Source organism: Montipora capricornis, chromosome 10 (assembly GCF_036669925.1).
Source record: "Montipora capricornis isolate CH-2021 chromosome 10, ASM3666992v2, whole genome shotgun sequence".
NCBI classification, from domain to species: Eukaryota; Metazoa; Cnidaria; class Anthozoa; order Scleractinia; family Acroporidae; genus Montipora; species Montipora capricornis.
Genome location: NC_090892.1, coordinates 27,992,287 through 28,009,786, shown reverse-complemented (window position 1 = coordinate 28,009,786; position 17,500 = coordinate 27,992,287). Strand labels below are relative to the sequence as shown.

Genomic DNA, 17,500 nt, shown 5'->3' with positions numbered 1-17,500 from the left:
AAGAACAAACGTCAAAATGCAAAAATATAAATCACTTTCATTAATACATCAAGCTCATGATCATCTCCTCGCACAGTGGCGCCCGAACATAAATTTTAGATACTCACATTTCATCATCAGCGAGACACGTTTTGTAAAAAGGAATAAAATAAAAATGTTAGTAAGTAGGTTTGTGATTAAAGAGACAAACGGGGTGTCTGGAAAACGCGAATAGCGAACAGCGAATAGTCGCGAATAGCGAACAGCGAATAGTCACGAATAGCGAATAGTACGAACAGTGCGAATAGTGGCGAATAGTGACGAATAGTCGCGAATAGTGACGAATAGTCTTCAATAGTCACCGCCTTATGGTGAACAATCTCGTAATCAAAGCAAATAATGTGCTCACCTGTCTTCGAAAGAGAGTTTCGTGCATGCTTTTACAAACACTCTAAAGAACAAACGTCAAAATGCAAAAATATAAATCACTTTCATTAATGGCGCCCGAACATAAATTTTAGATACTCACATTTCATCATCCTCGTCTGTGCTGTCCGATCCGGCGAGACACGTTCTGTAAAAAGGAATAAAATCAAAATGTGAGGCAAGTGGTTTGTGACAAACGAGCTCCTCTGATAACCGTTGCGTTAATTAATTATCCAAATAAGCAACAGGATTTCAGTGCATTTATTTCCTTTTCTTCTCAGGGCTCAAGCTGTCCTTCTCCGACACATCTCGGCTTTTTTAGCGGGAAAATCCCATCCAACGTTGCTGCGCGGTTGACCAGGAAGTACTGGGTACCAAATTTTTGTCATTTCGTCACAATCCCCCCCCCCCCCCCTCATTTGCCACTATTTGTTACTATTCGTCACTATTCGTCACTATTCGTCACTATTCGCCGCTATTCGCCACTATTCGCACTATTCGTACTATTCGAACTATTCGTGACTATTCGCTGTTCGCTATTCGCGACTATTCGCTATTCGCTATTCGGGTTTTCCAGACACCCATCAGTGCACCCTAATTTAAAAAGAGCACTTGCCGCAACTTTTTTACGCACGAAACTTCTCGATTTTCCGTGGTCTCTGCGGAGAGAAGATGTATTCAGTAACTCAGGAATTAATTGAAGAGTAAGATTATAGTTATACACCTTATTTCAAAATGGCCGCTGATTTATGCGGATACAAATTGGCCCTTGTTGCCTCGTTCAAGATAAAATATTCTTTTGAATTTTAAGCTTAAGAACGAGGCATCAACGGCTTATTCGAATAAAAACAAAAGAATATTTAAATGGCGGCCATTTTGGAATAAGGTGTATGATAGTTCTTATCACCTGGTGAGATATTTCTTGCTTTTATTTCAAAATCGGTTCTGGCTTGGCGACGTTGGCGGGCGTTCATCGAGGAACGAAAATTCTCGATTCCCGATTTTAAGTCTTCGATTTTATTTAACGCACGCGAGATATATCGAGATATACCACAGGCTCCCCAAGCTGAAAATAAGTGGTGTATGCGACAGTTTGTGTATATAGAGAATTGTATGGGAAAATCACCGATCGTAAAAAAATTGTGTAAATAACTATCTCATTTGAAATAAAGTTTTCCTACCTCAAATGTGTGACGAACTTGTCTCTTTTGCCGAGTTTCGAGCCATTCTGACGCCGTTTAGTGAAGTCATCCGGAAGGCCGTTACTGAAATAATTATTTCAGTAACGGCCTTCCGGATATACACAAACTGTCGCATACACCAAGTATTTTCAGCTTGGGGAGCCTGTGGATATATAGAAGCATAAGAGTTGTTGGAGCCGCTGAAATGCAACTCCACCTTTGTGAGTGCTCCCCGTGGCTTAAAAGCATCGCTTAATATATAGTTTGTCATGTTCTTTTTTTTTTCGAGCATTGGCCATTCAATCTTTTTTTTTCTTTATGAACTCGTTTGATGGAAGCACATTTCCTTGTTTTATTCTACCACCGATCGACGCAGCATCGCAGTTTCTTTAGAAACTGACCTCCTGATTTGAATCTTACCAGAAGTAATGTGATCATAGTTAATAGATGTAGGCTGGTTATGAAACTCGACAAGTTTCTTTGTTTCACGTTTTCGTTCGCTTTTTTGTTCTTGACCCTGCACAAAACCCTACAAAAACTCGCTTTTTTCAGAAGTGTAACTAATCAAAAGTTTCGACTAATCTATTCGAAATTAACTTGCGAACTGACCTAAAACAAAAGATTGTGCAGGGTCACGGTCGGTTCAACATCTAATTGCGACTGCATTGTTCCTGCTTTTAAAATTCCCAGGGTTTCATAACCAGTCCCTAGATTAACTATGTTCTGATATTACTTACACTGCTTATACCAAACATTTAGATCCCCTAACGTAATACTGAACAGATGATGCTTGGGAAGTTTCCAGCTTAACATACATGTAGTATTAGGTTCTAGTTTACTCCCAGTTTCTCTTTAAAGTATTGATGAAATTGATATTAATAATAATTATTATTGTTATTGTTATTGTTATTAGCAGTGCAAACGTATGTATGCTAAACGATAGCTAAAGCACAGTAGAGCGCTGTTGCATAACCTAAAGGCCAACTGGAAATAAGAACATTAAACTAAAAAAATAATTGTAGAAACTAATACATTAAAATGTCTTCTAAGTAGAGCTTGAAGGAAAAAAAAAATTCAAATCTCCTTGTCTGAGATATCACATTAAAATACTCTACTAGTGTCTTATCTTATGTCATTATTTTGAAGTGGCGGGTAATGTGTAAACTTGAAGCTAACACGGACTTCTGCATCTTTATCAAGACTTCTTTACTCTTCCTTCCCACTAAAACCCTAACAGTTCTCTCAAGTCCTTTGGAGTATCCTCCCAGTCATCTAGAATGATGTTGTGCTGGTCTATGCGGTATCCTTTGAATTGTTGTTTTAGTTCCAGCCTCAAGGGGGCATACTTCTGTATCTTATAATTATTATTATTATTATTACAAAATAGTCGTTATTAAACTTTTAATTTACGTGTTGATGAAATCCAAATTTAGTTTTTTTTCCTTTTTCAGCCTTTTTCATTGCCTAAACTATGATGCTTTTTAAGTGATTGGCTAATCCCGATGCTTGCGATCCTTTACAAGCCTGCGAACGCAGACGTATTTCCGACGACCGCCGGAAATACGTCTGCGTTCGCAGGCTAATCCTTTACAAGCATCATTTGTCGTTCAGGAAGATTCGGATCGCATCTTACTGGATGGTAAATATGAATAAGATTAGGATGAGCTGCTCGAAAGACATCGATCTATGTGTAGTTGACAAATCCACATCTTCCCATCCCCAGCCTTTGAGTGTACAGTACGTGGTGGCAAATAGGCCTGTACGGCGTGCAAAAATCTCCCAATATTTTTTTGATGATGGCAACTTTCTATATTCGCGGCACAAAATTTATGTTGTTTTCTGGCCGCAATTATGTTTATTCTTGACACTTGAAATTTATTTTCTAGTTTGCAAACCTACGGAAACAAAGGCTACGCACATTGTATACGGTGTACTATCGATTTCCGGCCGCTGTGAAGTGCTAACTTTTTTTCCATTTTTGTTTCAAGCGCAGAACATTATAACTACAGCATTGGTCTGACGAATGTAATGTTTTGACAGGTGACTTAAATCTTTCTGCCCTTCCTAAAAACTTTGAATCAATATTTATTTACTTTTGCATCAATATTTGTTTTGCCTAAAGGCAGGCTAACAAAATGTGTCCCTTGCTTAGTTCGCATTTTTGAGGGTTAAATATAAAAGTTTCGGTCCTATGTTTGTGACCTCAAGAAAATGTCTACGAAAGGCAATAACATGCCAGACATCTCGATGGTCTCCCATCCAGATATCAACCCCACCCAATTAACTTCAGTGAAGTTTTGTCGTGAAAATATCTCAATGGATGTAAGTGGAAATACGAGAATTTAATCAAGCTGTTAGTTAGTATTGACCACTGTCAAGATGAATTTGGTGATTCACAATTCTTTCTCATGTATTTTACTGTACATGATTTCACACGAATAGTAGAACTAATAACCACAGCAATTCACGCTTTAACTTGCTGTGAAAAAGAAGTTGAAGTGAACATGGAAATGATCCACATTTCAACCTCGATGCCAATTAGTTACTCGATTCCCTTTTATTTTCTTCAATCTTCCCGGGTTTATTATTTTACCAGTAACTACATGTCTTCTCATGGGGATATTTACGTTGTATCGTTTCCTGAAACACGATGCGTACAGTGTAGTTATTTTGGCTACAACTTACCTTCCTCTACTAACTATGCGCTTACTTACGATTCAGAGTCTATCCAAGGGCAAAGTATTTCAATCCTAAACGAAATAAGGAATATGCGTTTCTTTCACATTTTAATGTTCAGGAATGTTGGAACATGAGTCATAGTACTCGTCGCTTATTGAAACCATCTCAGGAAGTACATGGTCGTATCCTTAGACTCCCAAAGCGACTGTCGAACGCACCAGCCTTTGCCACGGCCTCTACTCCTGCAGGTACGCAATGCGTGCCTAATTTTTTCTCTTCTCAACATCAATTATTCGATTTACTAGTAAGGCCCGGGCAATCGGCTTCAACATTTGTTTCAAAAACCGTTCGATTTTGCTGAACAGTGATGCTGAAACCGTTTACATGTTATCTTATTAAAAGAAGAGGACACTAAATACCATTAATGGCCACACAATTCCTTTATTTAGCAAATTGGTGTGGATATTTGAATTATAACTTTTTGAACAATATTGAAAAATCTCCAAACCAGAGCAGAGTAGCATCATTAACTTATATGTGACTGAATGTCGACCCAGGTATTTGAATATTAACTTTTTTAAATTAACAACTATCCATCCTAGTCAGATGGGGCTAGTGGTGGATATTCACAACAACAACAACAACAACAACAACTTTACTACCGTGTTTAAGTGGAAAAAAAGACTTACAAATATGTTGTAGCGGGAACAGTATAATGACCGTAATTGGTAAAAGTTAAGTTACTCAGGATAACTAACTCAGAAGCTAATCTAGCTGAGTAACATAATGAAGTAATTGAATTGAGTACAGTTCGCAATCTAAGATTAATAGAAGAGAAAACAAAAATAGTAAAAAATGGAAAGCAAGAGGAAAAGAGAGCCCGTGGAAAGAGTCTAAAAAGTATGGAGGATTTGCTCACTGTATGGAATATTCATTAATTTATGAGTAGCCCTGTATAAGGTTGAGTTTTATTTGTTCTTTGAATTGGTTTGGGGAAAGCTGTTTTGTTTTGTCATTTAAATCATTCCAGGCTCCAACCGCAGCATAGCGAATTCTAACGTTAATAAGTGGATCTATCAGCCAATCTAGTTTTATGTTTGTGGCTGAGGATACAGACTGGAAAAATGATCGGAAAGATTTGAGGAGAATATTAAAATGAATTGGTACGTAAATTGGGCTTTGTGATAGCATACTATTAGTCAGTTAGCTAAGTAATTCCAACTTTTAAAAAAAGGATCACTGAGTAGTATGAGCATCTGGCCAGTGAAGAAAATATCATGATGCGTATGGCCTTTCCTTGGAGTGTAATAATTGGCTTTAATGTCAGGTCGTGCGATAGGTGTTACGTACCCCAAACTAAGAGCCCATATATTAGAAATGGAGGGAGAGCAATTCTTGGTTTTCACATGAAGTCACGACGGCCATGTTAGTACCCACAAAAAAGAACAAGCGCCCATGTTAGTGCACCGACCAAATCCTCCGGGAATTTAACTCTATTATTATGCAAACGCTTCCTTTTGTTTTCGTTGAAAAACATGGCTGTTGTTGTTGGGGGGGGGGGGGGGGGGCGGCCGCCTCGGCCCTCCCCCCCCCCCCCCCTAAATCCGCCCCTGCAGCCAAAAAGATGATGACACCAACCCATAATACAACCCCTCGCCCCCGTATCAATGTTTATCGCGCAATAACTTCATGGAAAAAGCCAATAGCTTTTTTTTCTACAACTTTCAAAGGGGGGAAGGGGTGAACTGACATTTGGCATATTGGGGTGCAGAAAGTTTTGGCCGAGATGGTAGAGGCGATCCCTGTGGAAGGCTACAAGTAACTGTTCGGCATAATCTAAGTTTATCAGGTTTAATGATACAAATTGTTTTCAATTACTAATAGACAGGAAGAAAACCAATCTATTGAGTGTAATACCATGAATGCCATAATCCTCTGGCGTTGATAATAGTATATCGAAATAGTATACCAGTGATCAATAGAATTTACAATGAGCAATAGTATACTGAAGCCGCGAAGCGGCGCGGTTATAAATATCCACCACTTAGTATATGCTAAAACAGTGTAATAATATAGCACAAAAAGATTATTTTAACTCATTTATTACTACAACGATTACAACTATGATTTTGCGAGTTGCTCGAAGGTGAATAGCGATACTCACCTTTACGTCACCTATTGTCATGAATGTTTCTAAGGTTCTTTTGTTCTGTGGTTGGCAAAATTTAGATATCACGGGCCACTGTTTTATATAAAATATAGTTTGAATGATATTTCTGGCAACGATGGCACTGGCAGAGTTTCAGTACGCTTAGCGGCACCGTGAGAAGTGTTATATTACAAATGAAGAGTCAAATGTCTAAGCCCAATGCTTTGAAGAACCACGTCACATTGTTCTCATTTATTATTAACCGCCACAATGTCAACATCCCTACAAGGCTCCTAGTTACGAAGTTATCAACAAGCATCAAGAAAAAGCAGCCTTAAAAAAATACCTAGAAAAGGGAACTCATTTCTTGTTGTTTTAAAATTCTTCTATTTTGTTTTTATGACATCGAGGAATAGTCACCGCTTAATTTTTGTAGTCCGTGTGCCGAAGACCAGTGGATGGATGCACCCGCAAAGAGCTGTGTGTGGTGATATAAACAGCATTTTTATTGGTCGCTGTGAAGAATAAGCCAATCAGAGATTTTGATAGATTACAGATTATCGCTGTTCTAAATTTTTTGGGGCAAGTAAACATGCACACGGTAGTTGATCTAATGGCTGAGCGAAAAGAAGAAGAAGTTCGCAAAAGAAGCAAGGAAATTCCATCATGGGCGCCTGGAGGAACTGATTATGATCCAAATCTTCCCTATGGGCCTAAAGTTTACGTAGCTAGACGGAAAAAGCCCGATCCGTGGTGGGTAACAGTGATAGAGGTAAGGCTGTCTTATAATCCACATCCATAATTATAGGCCGGAAAATCGATGAAAACATCGTTAGTTTGGTTCCGTTAGTTTACGACCTTGAAAACTCAGTCCACCCCTTCGATTCCTTGGTTTCTCGTCGTACTGTTTTCTTTCAAATTTTAAGATTCTAGACATTTAATACGACAAGTAATTACTTTGCATGCTTGTCCAACACAAGTTACTTGTTAATTAATAACAAGCTGAATCTTTTATTTACCGAAGATGCGAAAAGAAGTTCTTGGAGACATCCAACAGGTCTCAAAATAGGCTAACTAGTGTATTCTTCCTCTTTGTAATTTCATGTTCAAATGATCTCGAATCTTCTTGCCTACAGGTTTGTGTAGTGGTTGGGGTCCTTCTTTTTTTCTTGTATATGTATTATTGTATGGATCATCTTCATTTTCACGTTCTGAATGCCTACGCCAACGTTGGAGTTTCTCATGCACAGCATCATGTTGCTCATAAATACCTCAATGGTAAGGGACCTTATTCTACAATAATTGTGGATTTTGCACACATACAGTATATATCTCTACGTGGGATGCCATAGACATACCACGTCTTAAAACCAGTTGAGGTTTTTTTTTTTTTTCTTTGTAGTCCCAAATGTGCATGCCCCAGGGATAGTAGATTAACCACTTGATAAGAATCAAGCCCCGAACCATGCCCCGAACTCGAGGCCATCGAGCCTTCAAAGCAACTGAGATCACATGATGGTTTGCTTTGTAGTTAAACATTGCAAGGGGTTTCAAAAATGGTAGCCACCTTTCAGAGTTCAGCTTTGACCACATGAAGCAAGACTTTTCTTTTTTAGTTCATTCATGCATAACTTTGTGGATGAGACATTATAACGTCTAAAAGTGGCATTCTGACCCAGCTGAGCACTTGCTGGCTTTGAGAGTCAACATGCCTGCTAACTGCACTTCTTAGGGATTCCATCGTCATTCCTCCCAATACAGGAATCAAAAACATGAAAAGAATGTTAGAGAAAAGCCTCAATCAACCAAATATTAAAAAAATCGAATACAAAAAGACATATTTTTCTACTTTGTTTTTATACACAAACGAAGTGGCTGATCTCCAGTCAGTATTGACTATTCCAAAGAATAATCTCATCATTTTAAACTGGCATTCCTCAAGCTTTAACAAAGCTTTAGTAAAAGTAAATTCTGATGGTATTGCTGTGCTGATGGTTTCCAATTACAAATTTAGTAGCATTAATAATAAGAAATAACCTATATTTATGTTTTACAACAAAAATACCTGCTAGTTAAACTACAGATTCATCTTTCTGGTAAGCTCTCGTAATTTTCCAAATTTTACCCCAAATTGTAGTTAACTGTACCTGAAAAATTTGTGTTAACTGTTTATGCATCCTGTGGATACGCCCTTATAGGCGTCTTGTTCATTTAGGGATTGGGGGAAATGAAGCAGGACAGCAAGGGGGGAGGGGGGACTGATGCAGCAGATGAAAGGGGAAGTAAATACAGTGTTTAGCTTTTTTGCTGATCATGTGTAAACGAAACAATTTCCCAACGTAAGTTAGAGTAAAGGCATAAAAAAAGTACCTCTTAGATATCCAATTTCACAGGTTTTATTCTATGATCTATGTTTTCCTGCATTCTTTGAATAGTAGAGTAAGAAACAAGAGTAACAAACATCTTATAAACCTTGTGGTTTGACATTGTGCTTTTCACCCAGGCTGTAACTTTTAAATTAGTGATTAAAATTAGCTTAACCCATGGGTCTTGATAGATTTTACTCTCTCTTACGCCAGACGATTTCACTCATCAATGGTTGGTTCAGGGTTGAATGGGTTAATAAAATCTGTTAATGAGAGCCAAGTATTGTTTACCATGATCATACATTTGGATGGATACATGGCACTGATTGATGTTTTGCTTCAATGTTATATTTCAGGAAAAGGAGTACCCAAGGATGAAAAAATGGCATTTTATTGGTTTAGGTTTGTATCCTTAGTTTGTTCTGTTGGTTGATGTTTGTCCTGAAAGATTCTGAGTTGTCCTATTGCCTGAAGATATTGTGAGCGACATATTTTTAGGCTTTGCTACAATTAACCCATGAAAATTGGGATCAAAATCATCAGTAGCAAATTGTTCTGTCATAGTGATTAAGGTGATGTAAAAAGAAATGAATAATGTGAAATTGAGTGAAAGTGAAAGTTACAGTAGGTGGCATTAGGCCTCCAGGCGTTGTAAATTCAACCTTCTTTTTACATCCCTGAAGTTGAATATTTTGATGCAGTTAAGTAGCTTATTTCCTTATTTGAATGAATTTATTAGAAGCGACAAACTCTAAACATCACCATCTAAATTGAGTAATCTTACTTTCACTATTTTTTCCTTTGGTGAACTATAATTATGTGTCATAGAGTCTCCACATGTGTACTTTGTAATAAGAATGATTATTATGCTAAGTTGTAATGTACTTCTTCATTGTTCATTATGGTTACGGCAACCAATCTGATCCAACCAACGGGGTGACCAATGTGTTGGCCATTATGCCTAGACCAATGCAGTGGTTGACACATCACCAACATGCAACCAACATGTTAGCTGACAGTTAAAAAACTGAATGCATCGGCTCATGTGTTGGCCAATGCGGTGGCCAACAAGTAAACAGTAAGGCTGCCAAGTTGGTTGGATTGGATTTGTTACCATAACCATAATTTTGTTATAGTCAATTTAAGATTTTGCTTTGTTATGGTGAACCCAAATAAATAAATGAACAATGAATAAATATGAAGTCATGGTGTTTTATAGGGAGGCAGCAAAGAATGGACATGGACATGGAGCGTACAATCTTGTTGCAGGACATTTGCAGGGTTATGACACAGATGTTGAGGAGCAGTAAGATCATTTTCATTAAAACACCCTGATAGTGCTTGTAAATTATATTCAGATTGGAGCTACAATTTCAATTTGTGTTTGCAGTGAAAATCATCATGTAAAGGCACCAATGTTCAATGTTATTGGAGAGAAAAAATAAAAAATAATTTATAATAATTTGGTACCTTTCTGAGGAAGCAAAATTCAATGACCCTGAACTTCAACGATCTCATGCAGAAAGCGGGTTTAAGCACTGAAGATTATTTTATAGCTTTTAAGTTTGATTGGATGTCTACTTCTACCCCACGATACCACCACAGAATTTTATGCATTAGACATATTACTGATCATTGTATTCATTATAATACATATGTTGTAGTTAAAATTTTTCATTGGTTAAAAATGTTTCAGACTAGTTTGTTTTTTGCTTTTCTTTGTCTTAGATATTATCATAACCTGAAACAAAGGAAAGTGTTAAACATTCATCATTGAATTTTAGAACAGACATCAAACTTGTTAGGTTTTTATGACCAGTCTAAGAAACGATTTGAAAGGTTCAAACTAATCGTAAATTTATATAAAACACAAAGTACACATGGTTCATGTTTCCCACTTTAGAATAGACTGGAATCACTTTGTGGCTATTAGTCAAAAGCTTCTTGTCTTTATAACATTGAAAAATTTTGTGGAGTCATATTTAAGTAAGTTAAATGCTTTGCTGGTATGTCTTGGTCTTATTTTGCAGTGAGGTAGAGCCTCTTCTTAAAATGGCAGCAGACAAGGGAGTACACCAAGCAAAGAAAGCTTTGAAGGACTTATATCCACACAGATACAAATGATTCTGGCACATGTTAAGGTATTTAATTAAGGTTGTGGTGTAGGATAGGTCTCTGGTAGAGATCCAATAAAATAAACTATGCATTGTGTCACTGTCAGCTTCTGAGAACTTCAAGACATCTTTTCCACGGTCTGTTTTATAATTTATTTATATCTGGACAACAGCTTTCTTATAAATGTTGGCAAAAGTAGAGTAAAATAAATAAAATCTTTTTATAAATTTCAACCCATTGGCCCTTGGGAGTGAGACTTAACAGATTTTACTCTAATGCCAGATGATTTTACTCATTGACTGGTGGCATCCTAGAGCGTTTGAGGTGTCAATGGGTTAACATTGTCTAATGGTGTTCTTTTTCTCTTTAGGTCAGAGAATAAGGTCACCCAAATTTGGCAGCAGCAGCAGCACAGTATTGTAGATAATATTAAATTTTGGTGGTGTTTTTGTATAAAGGGCTTGTTTGAAGCAGAGTTGATTGGTTCATCAGGTTAGGTTAGGTTTAGAATTTTTGTCTCCCGAGTAGCATAATTATTATTGAGAACTTGGTTTCTTCCATCAACGTCCGTCATCCTACCTTAGTGTTTTACATGAACACACATGATTCGTGCAGTCTACAGTTAAAGGGATCTTTTACGGAAATTATGGGAATTTTCCATGTGATTAGAAGACAAATTCAGCACCGATAACTTTGATACTCAAGTTCATTTCAAAGAGGCCAGAAGCAAAACAACTTAAACTGTATATACATTAATTTGATTTGATTCAATTTGCGTTAATCATATTGTTGATTTCAGGTAACAGTTTACAGTGTCCCCAATTAGTGCTCCTGCACTAAAAGACTACACACAAATAACATTCCTTTCCTTTTTTGCCATTTTATTTCTTCAATGGGCCTTGTGTCTGCTTTTGATGAAAAGGTTTTTAGAATGTTGTTTGGGTGTAATTAGCATCTTATGAATAATTTAGCATGCTGTTAGTATAAAAAGTCATTATTATGATGCAATCACAATGCCAATAATTATTAATGGCAGCAAGTAATGGCAGCAAGTAAAACACCACCTTCACCATTGACACCTGACCTTAGTGTTCCTTTTTTGTGACATGTAACACTTCTAACTTAAATGTTGACAAATTCGATTTCACAAATTCAGGAATGCACAATCGTTAGTTTTACATTTTGGCTTTTTCACCAAACTTCCATGCAGGAGCAATCAACATGCAAGTGTAAACAAAGAAAACTATCATTTTCAAACCCTACAACAAACATGTTCACAAGAAAGGAAAACCTTTCCGTGCAATTACAGATGATGTCAGGAGGGAGTAACTGATAAAGCATAAGGTGCAATAATGTTAGGATGGCATAACAAGAAAAGCCTGTGCCAACTTTATGGTAGTGATTCCAAGGGTAAAAAACTTTTTTTTCAGAATAAATGAAGATTTTGCTCCAGTGCCAAAAAAGACAGGGAAATAGCCTAAGATGTATTGTTCCTGTTACTGCTACTTCAAGCTGGGGGCTTTTAGAGCAGTAAACATTTACTAGTGTAGTCTGAAGGGTCACGTTTTTCAACGGTTTTGTATTGTTCATTTTGTAGTCTTGGTTATTCAGAGATTGGCATTAGGTATTGCACTTTGATGGTAATCACTAGTTTCCGGCCCCTGCGTGGCAGAGATTTTGCATTCCCAAAGGGTAAGGATATTTTTCAGTCAGAAAATTTTGGTTTCTTTGGGACTCAAATGTTTCAAATTCCTTGACTTTAAAGAAAGAAAATTTGTTAACAGAAAAGACCGGTGTAACTGTGGCAAATAATTTATTAACAATCAAGTGAACACTGACCAAACCCATCACATGATCAACAAATTGACAATGCCCGTCAGGGTGCAGCATTATTGGAAATCCATGCAAAGCCAGGGAAGGTCATTTCAACTGCCTCGCTCTGTGTAATGCCAGATCTCTTTCCCTGCTGAGCGTCTGAAAACGGGCATTCACAGTCCGTTGGGGGGGGGGGGGGGAAACTCCCATATAAACCCTAAAGGAGACCTTCACGGCTACGGCTACATGTGATTGGGTTTTGCTCAGAACCCCTTAAGTGAGAACAAAATCTGAAATTTACATCCCTAAGCGAGACGACGAGCATCCCTCCCCTTGTTATATGGGAGTCGCCCCCCCCTCCCTCTCCCAACCGGGATTCACAGGTGCGATACAAACACTTGCTGTTGTAGAAAATTCGGTGCAATGTACAGTTCAGGTAATTGTCCTTATTTCTTGTAATAATGATTAAAACGGGACAAACATTTAAAAGAAATAATTGTAGAAAAGATACAAATCTTAATATATTATTAGTATTATTTATTGCATATTTGAAACACATTGTATTTTGAAAGCACTACACAGTTCACGTGATATTTGCTCTTGAAATATAACATTTGGTCAACTTGAGTGTCTGTGTGCAGTTTTGATGGTAGAACAACTGGCAATGAGGGGAAATAAGAAAAGTGTAAAAGCTTATAACGAGATAATAAGCCGAGATTTCTTAAAATCTCAAAATGGTAACAAGCAAGTGCCAAAACAATTCCAAAGGCAGGTCCAAAGGCAAAGGCATTGCGCGGTGAAGCGTAAAGCCTGGGTTTCACTAGCGACGCAAGCGCAAACACAAGCACAAACATAAGCAGCTTATGCTGTTGAAAACGAACGTCAACATAAGCATCAAAAATCAACCACGGCAACCGTCATTTTGCTCAGACGGAGGAAATCTGGAATGAGAGCTTTAACTGGGCAGACGTAGCAAATTTCCTTGTGCTTATGCTGCGTTTCGTTTTCTCACAACGCAAGCGAACACCAGCATAAGCGCAAACACAAGCAAAAGGAATAAATTTGATCCTTGTGATATGCTTGCGTCAACTCCGTTTTCACGGTGAAATAAAGTATCTCCCTTGCCCGCTGCTGTTCGGTTTGTCACTCCTCATAGATCCTCGAGTCATTCGAGATTCGTTACCGAAGTTTCCTCAGCCTTTTTTTTTCTTGTCAACTACATGACCTGCGTAAAAATATATATGACTTTTACATGTTCTGTACTTCAATTACAGTGCGACGCGCCTTACCGTGGCCACCTAATATAGTTTTTAACAAATTATCCGCCAGTCGGAGGGTGCGAATTGGATTGACAGTAACGCCTCCTTGCAAAGTTCGTACAGTTTTAAGTTGACGTATTTACACGTAGTTGTCAAATGTGAAAGTTTGTAGGGTGGCCACGGTAAGGCGTTTTGCACTGTAATGGATAGGGAGCTTTAGCAACGACGACGGGAACGACAACGAGAACGTCATGTAAAAACATAAATTCACGTTATTGCGATCACTTCGCGACTATTCCAAGCCTTTTAATATGACAAAGGTGTGGCAGTTACGAGCGCCGCTTAATTTAGGGGAGAAAAACGAAATTTTATCTCCAAGTGCTGACGTTCTCCATAACACCTCAAACTTGGTAATTTCACGTTGTTGCTTTGCTGACGACGGCAAAGAAATGGACAAAAATGAAAAAAGCACGTGCAGGGCGAGCAAAGCTATTGTTTTTGCCCACTGAATATGCAAATTTGTAACGTTCTCGTTGCCGTCGCCGTTAGGGACTTTACGATTTACGACGCGGTCGTCAACGAGAACGCCTCGAAACAGCAATATCATTGGTTAAAAGAGGAAAAGTAATCGTGCTGCACGCATGGCACGCATTTTAGCACAAATTCGTGCGGTTCTCTGCACAACAACGACGTGAAATCACCAAATTTCTGGTTTTGACGATAACGCGAGCATTTAAATATGAATCTTTCATTGTCTATTTTTACTCTCAAACCGCTCGTGCCAATTTATTTCTAGGACACTTCACCCACATTGTACGACGCGAACGAGATGACCTAACGGCGAGAAACTTACGATAGTGCAAAGTTATATTTTGAGGTGACGTTTTCATCAACGTCGCCGTCGTAGATCGTAAAGTCCCTAATGTCGTTGCTAAAGCTCCCTAATGTAACCAAAGGACCGGACTCCTTAACCAGGAGAGTACTTGGTGCTTGAACCTTTACTAAGAACGTACCAATTGCCATTCTTGGTCTACATCTGTATGTCATATTTCTTTATCGGAAACCAAGCTATATAGTTTAGCTGAGTTTCGAATGAGTTAATCTGAAGGAGAATAAGTTCATTATTTAAGGCTTACTATTAGCTGGGAAGGTGTGCGTTCGCACGAAAACACGGAAAATCTAAAAATAGCACGGTCTGTAAAAACTCCTAGGCACACGTGTTCGAAATTGTCCGCATCTTCTAAATTAAAAGGGATTCCAAAATCGGGTTTTTCAGGATTCAATCTGCAGAGTCAAGACCACTTCCTAGAACAATATTGCAACCATCATACCATGATCGCAGGAGATCATAAATTCAGTAAATTGCCGAAGGTTTCGGTTAGGTTGATTGAAGAGTCACTCAGCAGCTGTCGCGGTTTGCTACTGAAACGCAAAACAACTGAAAGCAAAATGACGATAAAACATATGGTTATGAAATAACATTTAAAGACTGAAGAATGAAATTTAGGGTTGTCGAGAATGAAGTAACAATATAGGGAAATGATTTCACATGGTTTTTCAGGGCTCTTCAGCCGACCCGTTCAGCCGGATTGCCTCATTTTTGGCGGGACGGGTTTCAACCCGGTATTACACGAGGCGGGCAACTGAGCTTTTTTTATGCTACTTAAACTCACTCTTTCACTCTTTCACAACTTAAAGCTCTTGGTAACATTGCGAAAGTAGCGGTGATAAGACGGAAAAAAAATCGCCAGTCTGGCCGGGCTGGTCCGTTTTTGACGTAAGCATAGAACTGAATTTCACTGTATTTGATCTCGGGACATCGAACTCACTGACTTGGTAGACTGGGCTACCCTGAGGAAAGGACTACGACTTTAAGTTCCCGGCCCGTAAAAAGTAAAATGAAAGCGAATAAAATAATGTTCTTTTGTAGCAACTATATTATATTACGATGATTCTGAGCTTTTCATACTTTACATACTTCTACTTCTTTGTTTTATATTTATACTTATGCAAAAATTTTTATCTTCACTTCTAGCTTGATAATGACCGAAGTTCGGTCGAAACGTCGCGCGCTTTTACCGTTAGTTTTTGATTCTGAGCTTATTACCTATTTAACAATTACATAAGTGAACTTTGTTATTATGCTGAAAGGTTAAATTAGTGAAACACCTGTTACTAGTAATTACACTATTCTTGAAACGTCGAGTGCTTTTCTTTCAGGTATGAAATTACGAGCCCGATTCAGTACACCCTCTCGACATGAGGCAGAAGATAGTGCAAAGCAACCTTAGCGTTTGACGCTATAGAATTCTAAGGTTTCCCATCCTTGGACTGTACATGATCTCTCATAGTAGAGAGATTGCCCAGGGAATGTCAGACAATTCGCTCCCAATGGCCGTTTTCACAGTAGAGGACGAACAAATCGTCTTATGGTGTGGCCGACTTATGCATGCGAATTTTAGGACGACCAATTCCGCTATTCTTGTCCGACGTAAATTCATAAAAGACTGACGCCAATGGACGGAATATTGCGCGTGAACACTGACCCTAAAAATTTAGTGGTTTGTGGCCGGGCGGCACTAGGCTTCAAAAAATTGCATCCAATTTCCGAAAAAAAAAAATGCAAACCCTACTTTTTGTTCGGTATCTTGACCGTGAACTAAAAAATCGGCCTGCCGAGAGGCAAGATACCGGCTCCTCTGAAGTTTGGTAGAGTTTGACAAAAAATTGTAAGGTTCTGGCGTGTCGGTTGCACTCGATCAGGCCAAGCTTTGAGGTTGGCCATTTTTTTGCAAAGCAAATATCCGCTAGTGCGAGCGGGCCCTTAATTGTGGATTACGCGATTGATACGCGTAATCCATACGGGCAATACGAATTCTGAAATTCCATCGTGCCTCCAGTGGATTTACCCTGGGCAGTCCTAGAACCTTCGAAAAATACCTGTGGCACCCAGGGTACGGTAGATTAGAAAAAGGCCCTTTCTTTTAGATGATTTCTCTTCATGTCGGAGGTTACAGCGGTTATCAGTCGGCACGCGCCCCTCAACCACATTTTTTTCGACTATTTTTTCATATTTTGAAACTAAAATTTAGGTGGACGTCAATCAAATGTTTCCACGACCATAGTTCTGTTCTCTTGGTGGCGGTAGAATTCGTCACAGTGGTATATATACCCTGTATTACCACTGCGCAAAATATGTACCGTATCACCGTATTCAGTCTCTTTTTGTGTTCTCAGATGCCGCGATCATTTTGGCGAGAGGAAATCGCGAAAGGGCAGGCGTGCATTTCTGCCAGTGAAACAAAGGGTAAACCAACCAATCGGACAACAGATTCGTTGAGAGAAAACTAATTTGATTGGTTGGAGAAATGTTTGACCAACCAGAGGCCGAATTTTCTGTAAAGTACAATTTTTAAAAGTACAAGAATCTATTGCAGAAGGATCTTGAAAGCGTGCGCTAAACTCGAACGTTCTTCGGAGTTCTGTTGATAATCTTGCTGTGATTTTATCTGAAAGATTATGGCGGAGAAC

At 38.5% G+C, this 17,500-nt stretch overlaps 3 protein-coding genes across 7 annotated transcripts in view; 2 read left to right on the top strand and 1 right to left on the bottom strand.

Annotated features, from left to right (window-relative positions):
- LOC138019166 (uncharacterized) overlaps positions 1 to 711 on the bottom strand; it is a 13,172-nt gene extending 12,461 nt beyond the window's left edge. For 2 of the 5 annotated variants that reach the window (XM_068865863.1, XM_068865861.1), the window contains exon 1: positions 652 to 711. The gene's annotated coding sequence lies outside the window, so the exon portion shown is untranslated. Of the gene's footprint in view, positions 1 to 107; positions 136 to 651 lie in introns of those variants that run through there. The other 3 variants (XM_068865862.1, XM_068865860.1, XM_068865857.1) reach the window with 2 other exon arrangements.
- A 5,956-nt stretch (positions 712 to 6,667) lies between these two features.
- Positions 6,668 to 13,337, top strand: LOC138019837 (DAP3-binding cell death enhancer 1-like). The gene is made up of 6 exons (XM_068866762.1): positions 6,668 to 7,186; positions 7,551 to 7,692; positions 9,137 to 9,182; positions 10,000 to 10,086; positions 10,811 to 10,921; positions 11,266 to 13,337. The coding sequence occupies exons 1-5, from the start codon at positions 7,007 to 7,009 to the stop codon at positions 10,902 to 10,904; spliced, it is 549 nt and encodes a 182-aa protein (XP_068722863.1). The 5' UTR covers positions 6,668 to 7,006; the 3' UTR covers positions 10,905 to 10,921; positions 11,266 to 13,337.
- Positions 13,338 to 17,343: 4,006 nt separating this feature from the next.
- LOC138021427 (importin subunit alpha-1-like) overlaps positions 17,344 to 17,500 on the top strand; it is a 21,031-nt gene continuing 20,874 nt past the window's right edge. The window contains exon 1 of the mRNA XM_068868301.1: positions 17,344 to 17,500. This exon is cut by the window's right edge and continues 39 nt beyond it. Coding sequence (XP_068724402.1) covers positions 17,489 to 17,500 — 12 coding nt within the window. The 5' untranslated portion in view covers positions 17,344 to 17,488.

Excerpts from the sequence above, each read along its gene's own strand:
- LOC138019837 (XM_068866762.1), top strand. The coding sequence starts at position 7,007 with ATGCACACGGTAGTTGATCTAATGGCTGAGCGAAAAGAAGAAGAAGTT. Across the intron at positions 7,693-9,136 it reads TGCTCATAAATACCTCAATG|GAAAAGGAGTACCCAAGGAT; the intron begins GTAAGGGACCTT and ends GTTATATTTCAG. Across the intron at positions 9,183-9,999 it reads ATGGCATTTTATTGGTTTAG|GGAGGCAGCAAAGAATGGAC; the intron begins GTTTGTATCCTT and ends GGTGTTTTATAG.